Genomic DNA, 7,922 nt, shown 5'->3' on the forward strand with positions numbered 1-7,922 from the left:
TTTATGTGCGTTCCCACTAAGCACCAGCAGCAATCTCATATAAGCTGATTTATTCCTCCCCAGCATCCTTGACTTTTTTAATGGTTGCTGTTGTTTTAACCCTCTGTAAGATGCCAAAGTCACCAGTGAGTAGGCAGCCTTAAAATCGGTTAATCAATCAAACAAGCATGAAGTAATGCTACTTCAGCAAGGGTATCTACCTATATCTGAGGTACCTCCTAGCTTATTTTCAGCAGTTTTCCTAACTTCAGAAGCCTTGTACATAATTCAAACCCCTTGACACGGCTACGGAGATTCTCGGTCATCCAGGTCATGGTTGTTCTAAAGATGCTTTTTCAAAAGGTAGCTGGACTTTCTTTGTTTTACCTGAAGACATTTTGCTTCTCGTCCAGGAAGCTTTCTTCAGTTCTTCACTTCAAAACTGAAGAAGCTTCCTGGATGAGAAGCAAAAAGTCTTCAAGCAGAGGTTGCCTTTTCAAAAGGCATTTTGGGGAAGCCCCTTGACAGTAGGCCAGCAAGAAGAGAGCAAGAAGAAGGCAAAAGAGAGAATGGGGATGACCATCTTTTCCAATCATGCAGCCTTCAGCGGATTGTCCCTGTTTGAATGCGGGCCTCAACTGCAAGTTTCAAATCTGCTTTAAATGGTTACTTAATCTGCTTGAAGTCCACCATACTGTATCAGAATAGAGCTAAACTCACATTCCCACCCTTTTATGTCATGATGCACAAAGTGTTTTTCTTCAAAGAGGCTCCCTTCCTCTTCTCCAGCATCTACTTCTGGAAATGGACACTTGGTTCTGCCTTTATTAAAAAATGGTCAGAAATGATTTAACATTGTTGAGGTTGGAGGACTCACCCACACAAACCTACACACGCAAGATATTTGACAGTGAAACTAATGATGAAATTGCCAGACCTATTTTTGTTTTTAGAAGATTCTCTATTTCTCAAAGTATGTTCTCATACTTTGTTTATATGTCCTTTCAAATTATTTTCTTTTGTTTTCTTATACTATAAGTATCTACAAAGTCCATTGGCTAAGTCAGTTTCTCCTATAATTGATATTCTATTCTTTGGGGATTTTATCTGGTATGTTATGCAATTATATTGCCAACTGGTATGATAATATAATTTAAAGTTAGGAAATGCAAGGCCACATCTTTATTTGAATCTTGCAGAATTTTAAATCCTATTCTTATTTGTTTTTTTCCCTACACTGAATAAATCTCTGTATTCTTCTTTGACAATCCTGCAAGACTTTGATTGAGATTGAAATTGGTCATTTAATACACACAGATCATCTTGGGTAGTATGTTTATTTTTATTGTCAGTATAAGATCTAGCCAAGAAAGTTTTACGTTTATCTACCATTCAATATATTTTTCCCCTAATTGGTTGTAATTGTTTTATAATATGTCTTCAATCCTCTCAAATGTAAATGTTTATGTAATATACCCCTAAGAATTTCATTGCATTTATTTATTTGGTTATCTCACAACCAGACTACTTTTTAAATAAAGGTCTTCTTCATCTGTGGTACAATAGCATAAAGGTGAAACTCGAAAAATTAGAATATCGTGCAAAAGTTCATTTATTTCAGTAATGCAACTTAAAAGGTGAAACTAATATATGAGATAGACTCATTACATGCAAAGCAAGATAGTTCAAGCCATGATTTGTCATAATGGTGATGATTATGGCTTACAGCTCATGAAAACTCCAAATCCACAATCTCAGAAAATTAGAATATTACATGCAATCAATAAAACAAGGATTGTATGTCGAATAATATCGAACCTCTGAAAAGTAGAAGCATGCATATGTACTCAGTACTTGGTTTGGGCCCCTTTTGCAGCAATTACTGCCTCAGTGCAGTGTGGCATGGAAGCTATCAACCTGTGGCACTGCTGAGGTGTTATGGAAGACCAGGATGCTTCAATAGCAGCCTTCAGCTCTTCTGCATTGTTCGGTCTCATGTCTCTCATCTTTCTCTTGGCAATGCCCCATAGATTCTCTATGGGGTTCAGGTCAGGAGAGTTTGCTGGCCAATCAAGCACAGTAATCCCTGGTCACTGGACCAGGTTTTGGTGCTTTTGGCAGTGTGGGCAGGTGCCCAGTCCTGCTGGAAAATGAATTAAGCATCCCCATAAAGCTCGTCTGCAGAAGGAAGCATGAAGTGCTCCAAAATCTCCTGGTAGACGGCTGCGTTGACCCTGGACTTAATGAAGCACAGTAGACCAACCCCAGCACATGACATGGCTCCCCAAATCAACACAGACTGGAAACTTCACATTGGACTTCAAGCATCTTGCAGTGTGTGCCTCTCCATTCTTCCTCCAGACTCTGGGTCCTTGGTTTCCAAATGAGATGCAAAAGTTGCTCTCATCAGAAAAGAGGACTTTGGACCACTGAGCAACAGACCAGTTCTGTTTTTCTTTAGTCCAGGTAAGACGCTTCTGACATTGTTTGTTGTTCAGGAGCGGCTTGACAAGAGGAATATGACATTTGAAGCCCATGTCTGTGTGTGGTGGCTCTTGATGCACTGACTCCAGCCTCAGCCCACTCCTTGTGAAAGTCCCCAACACTTTTGAATGGCCTTTTCCTGACAATCCTCTCCAGGCCACGATCATCCCTGCTGCTTGTGCACCTTTTTCTTCCACACTTTTCCCTTCCACATAACTTTCTTTTAATGTGCTTTGATTCAGCACTTTGGGAACATCCAATTTCTTTTACAATTACTTTTTGAGGCTTTCCCTCCTTATGGAGGGTGTCAATGATGGTTTTGTGCACAACTGTCAGGTCAGCAGTCTTTCCCATGATTGTGATTCCTACTGAACCAGACTGAGAGACCATTTAAAGGCTCAGGAACCCTTTGCAGGTGTTATGGCTTCATTAGCTGATTACAGTGTTTCTCCAACAATACAGCCTCCACCAATAGGAAAGCCCAGCATGTTTTATTGGCATAAAATCAAATTAAGCCCCTCCCCCCAAATTAAGGCCTATATTAAACATGAGAAATGGTGGGGAATGGTGGTGGTGGGGCTTGCCGTTAGGAAGTAGTTTTGTTGCATACCCGGATATGGTGTTTCCTGCGTTGACTTTGGCGTTGGTGGGGCACTTCGTATCAGGAGACCTTCCTCCACCGTTGCTTTCCCTTCTCCCTTGCTGCCATGGCGTTTAGAGCAACGCCGCGGTGTTTGGCGCAGCCATGCACAGCCAGCCAGGGCTCCTCCCTGCAACTGTAGCCTGGCGGAGACACTCGGCTTCAGGCGCTCCTGTCACCGCCTTCCCTTTGCCTTCAAAGGCAAAGCCAATTCTTTTAAAAATTACACCCTACTACCGGTACGACAAAGCCTCCCCTGCTGGAGAGGGCAGCCCAACCCCGTGTGCGGAGGCGAATCTCCAGGGGCCGCAGCGCAGGATCAGCCCACCCCGGGAGAAGCACCCACCCACCATCCCTGCCTGGCACCGGGCAGAGCGCGGAGTGCTTCTCCTGGGGCGCCCAGCGCAGCTGACAGGCAGGAACTCCTGCCCTGTGGCGGAGTTCTCGCCAAGGCAGTGGGCACCTCCCCGCTGGAGCCTCCGCTCATCCCACTAGGGCTGCACCAGAGCTGTGCAGGCTGGGCAGAGCCAGGAAAGCAAGCCGCGGGTGCGCGCCTGCCTGCCAAGCAAAAGAACCAGGCTGACCTGAGCTTGGCTTCCTTCCCAAGTCCCTCCAGTGCAAACCCGAAGGGGCCACTGGGAGAGGCCGCCTGAGGCAGTGATAGTGCCCACCCATCCATGGACAGGGAGACAAGGCAATGGCCTGCGCCGCGTCCTCTGAGCTGAGCCCTGCCGAGTCAGCACCTCTGCCTGATGCCCGTTCCGCTGCAGCGTTTGGTGCTGCCAGCCCATTTGGGGATACATGGGGACGGGCTCGGCAAGGGGTGGAAAGGACAGGTGGCTTCAGGCTCTCTCTGCCAGCCAGGGAAGCAGTGCTGCCATGGATGGGTGGGCGCTATCACTGCCTTGGGCAACCTCTCGTGGTGGCCCCTTCGGGTTCGCACTGGAGGGACTTGGGAAGGAAGCCAAGCTCAGGTCAGCCCGGTTCTTTTGCTTGGCAGGCAGGTGCGCACCCGCGGCTTGCTTTCCTGGCTCTGCCCAGCCCGCACAGCTCTGGTGCAGCCCTAGTGGGATGAGCGGAGGCTCCAGCGGGGAGGTGCCCACTGCCTTGGCGAGAACTCCGCCACAGGGCAGGAGTTCCTGCCTGTCAGCTGCGCTGGGCGCCCCAGGAGAAGCACTCTGCGCTCTGCCCGGTGCCAGGCAGGGATGGTGGGTGGGTGCTTCTCCCGGGGTGGGCTGATCCTGCGCTGCGGCCCCTGGAGATTCGCCTCCGCACACGGGGTTGGGCTGCCCTCTCCAGCAGGGGAGGCTTTGTCGTAGTAGGGTGTCGTTTTTAAAAGAATTGGCTTTGCCTTTGAAGGCAAAGGGAAGGCCTAGCCGTTTTTTCGGGGGTCAAAAAAAAAAAAAAGGCACGGCCTTATTTTGTGAGAAACATGGTAGAGTGGGACACTTTGAGCCTAGAATATGGAACCTTTTCACAATATTCTAATTTTCTGAGATTGTGGATTTGGGGTTTTCATGAGCTGTAAGCCATAATCATCTCAATTATGACAAATCACGGCTTGAACTATCTTGCTTTGCATGTAATGAGTCTATCTCATATATTAGTTTCACCTTTTAAGTTGCATTACTGAAATAAATGAACTTTTGCATGATATTCTAATTTTTTGAGTTTCACCTGTATAAGATGTACAATATTTATCACATTTTTATTCCCTCTTTGTCCATAGTATAATGTAAAGCTCCATACCTTAAACTCATTTGGCATTTCTTTTTCCCTGATGTGGACCTGCTTAACTTCATAATGGATACTACGACACATGGAATATAGCAATTAATGTTAATTATCTTCACTTTTAAAAAATAAAGAGGTAAAATAAAATGTAATAAGAAACATAAGGAAAATAGGAAGAGGAATGAATATAAGGAATATTCACCTCCTTGAGTTATTTATAAGAATAATAAAGGTAGAATAAAGAAAAATCTAAAATTTCTTTGCTAGCACCACAGTGTCATTATTTGTGGACATAATTTCATATTTTGCTACCATAGATTAATATGCAACCATATTTTCCTTTTTTCCACAGAGTTTTTTTGGTACGAGATAGTCAAAGCAATCCCAAAACTTTTGTGTTGTCATTAAGCCATGGATTAAAAATAAAGCACTTCCAAATTGTTCCGGTAAGTATAACTATGAAGGTGCTGAATCACATTTTTTGATGTTCTGTTTACAAGAACCAAATCCTATGGTTTTGCACTTTTCTATGAAAGAGAAGTTTCCAAACCAAAAATTATGTTCCCTATAAAAATTACTTTCTTATTTGGAATATTAACTTCTCTTTGTGACTTCAGGGTCAGTTTTGACACATATCCCAATAAGCCTATAGATGGTACCATGTTTCTCCAACAATACGCCCCGCTCAATAGGAAGACCCAGCATGTTTTCCGAGCATAAAATGAAATTAAGCCCCTCCCCCAAATTTAGGCCTAGTTTAAAACATGCAAAATTGGGGGGGGGAGGTGGGGGGAACTTGCCATTAGGAGTGCGCCGCGGGCAGCTACGCCTCACCATCAGTCGCTCCTAACACCATGGTGGAGCACGGAGGGCTCCCTTACCCCTCCCTTACCCAGGTCAGCAGGCGGGCAGCGTCCGCGTGGATGTCCGGCAGCATTTCAGCCGCTTCTCAGGCCTCCGTAGCTTCCACGGTTCCCACCGGTGCTGGTGCCTCTCTTACCAGCGCCGTCTCCAACAACAGCATCTGAGTCACTTCCGCTTCTCCCCCGTCCCTGTAACAACAGAGGAAAAAAAAAGATTTTGAGGTACCTGGGAGCGCCGTGCATTGCGTTTTGGTTTAATCCTGAATGGCTGGGTGGGCGTGAGAAGAGCCGAGCGAGTGTCTCTGCTGCTGCTACCTTTGGTGCTCCAGCCTCGGGCTCTGCAAGTTTGCAAAAGTCCCAGTGCGCAGCCCGTTCCTGCATTCCAAGCGCCCAGGCCGATCTGCAGCTGTCCCTCTCTCACCAGCGCCGTCTCCAATAACAGCAGCAGCAGCAACAGGAACCGTGGAAGTGTTTTAGCTGCTTCTCGGGTGGGGGAGCCACCTCCGTAACTTCCACAGTTCCCGCTGCTGCTGCCGTTGTTATTGGAGACGGCGCTGGCGAGAAAGGGACAACTGCAGCTCAGCCTGGGAGCTTGGAATGCAAGAACGGGCTACACACCAGGACTTTTGCAAACTTGCAGAGCTCAAGGCTGGAGTACCAAGAGTAGCAATAGCAGAGACGCTAGCTTGGCTCTTCTCACGCCCACCCAGCCTCTCGGGATTAAACCAAAACACAGCACACGACGCTCCCAGGTACCTCAAAATCTTTTTTTCCCTGTTGTTACAGGGACGGGGGGAAAGCGGAAGCGACTCAGATGCTGTTGTTGGAGACGGCGCTGGTGCATGGGGGGAATTAATTCACCCCCAAAAGACGTCTTAGCCGTTTTTTCGGGCTCAAAAAAAAAAAAAAGGCCCGGCCTTATTTTGTGAGAAACACGGTACTATCATTCTAACTTTTTCTTCCTACGTGCTCTGTATCTTACAAGATATAGCTCATATTTCACAGAACTTGTTTCTTGGGAGATGATGGATGAATAAAATCCATGCAGGAAAGAGAAATGTTGTTATTCAATAAAACCCAAGATGCTGCTGCCATATGTATTCATAATAGTATTCTGGTTAATTGCCTATTGACTGTACATGATAGATTATGAATTTTCTCTCTCCCACTTTGCAGTTAGAAGAGGAAGGCAAACTCTTTTATACACTGGATGATGGTCACACTAGATTCTCTGATCTTATTCAACTCGTGGAGTTCTACCAACTCAATAAAGGCATCCTTCCTTGCAAGTTAAAACATTATTGTTCCCGAATTGCACTTTAGCTAAAATATCAACATCCCACCCCAAGCTCACTAGAATAACAAATCAAGACAGAACATTACTTTTGAAAAAGCACTTTGTTATGAGAATGAAGTTTTAAAAGAAGTAATTGAATGTAAATTTCAGCTTACAAAGAAGAGCTTCTATTTCTATGGAAAAAACAAAAGGCAGTATTTCTGCATTAGGGTTGATTAATCAATGGTTAATCTTCCAAATATGAACTTCAGACTGAAATGGTGTAACTGTGCAGTGCTGAAATCCTAGGGAGTATTTTTCAAAATATCAATAAATGTCTTTTTCACTATTTTTTTTTCCAAATGTCTTCTTTATTTTCTCCTTACAATTATTAAATGGCAAAAAATATACCCCGCCAACATGACTGTTAGCCTCCTAGGACTGCTTCTGAGTACAGTGTAGAAATAAAACAACCGTTTGTATCTTTGCGTGCTATACCTTTCATTGATTTTTGCATATGATGAGATCATATGAACATAACCCATTTAAGCCATTTCTTCTTTCTCTTTACATCAGCCAAGATACAGAAAGATGACCCAGACGTAGTTTGATGCATTGTGTTCCAGATCATGGTTTCAGAATTTACTTTCAGAGTGAAAAATGTTATTTGTATGCAAAGTAAACATTAAAATCTTGGATAACATAAATACTGGGAAAATGCAATAGCTATAGCTAGCCTACATTTTGGTAATAATACACATTTACGGTAAAGTAAAAGTCTTTGCTTATCCATGAAATCTATAGAGAGTAAGAAGGCAGCCTGCAACCTTTCAGGTATCATAAACTACAATTTATCTCATTATTCCATTTAACAACTCATTGTATAGACCGAATGTGGCTCAAAATAGCTAAAGGACATTTGACATCTACCCTGCATAAAGGTATT

General features: G+C 44.4%; 1 protein-coding gene across 1 annotated transcript in view; it reads left to right on the forward strand.

Annotated features, from left to right (window-relative positions):
- GRB14 (growth factor receptor bound protein 14) overlaps positions 1-7,325 on the forward strand; it is a 61,756-nt gene extending 54,431 nt beyond the window's left edge. Inside the window, exons 13-14 of the mRNA XM_087920057.1 lie at positions 5,190-5,283; positions 6,877-7,325. Coding sequence (XP_087776183.1) covers positions 5,190-5,283; positions 6,877-7,023 — 241 coding nt within the window. The 3' untranslated portion in view covers positions 7,024-7,325. The remainder of the gene's footprint in view (positions 1-5,189; positions 5,284-6,876) is intronic.
- The last annotated feature ends 597 nt before the right edge of the window (positions 7,326-7,922 follow it).

Source organism: Pseudonaja textilis, chromosome 1 (genome assembly GCF_049901715.1).
Source record: "Pseudonaja textilis isolate UNSWEBS1 chromosome 1, rPseTex1.2, whole genome shotgun sequence".
Classification (NCBI taxonomy): Eukaryota; Metazoa; Chordata; class Lepidosauria; order Squamata; family Elapidae; genus Pseudonaja; species Pseudonaja textilis.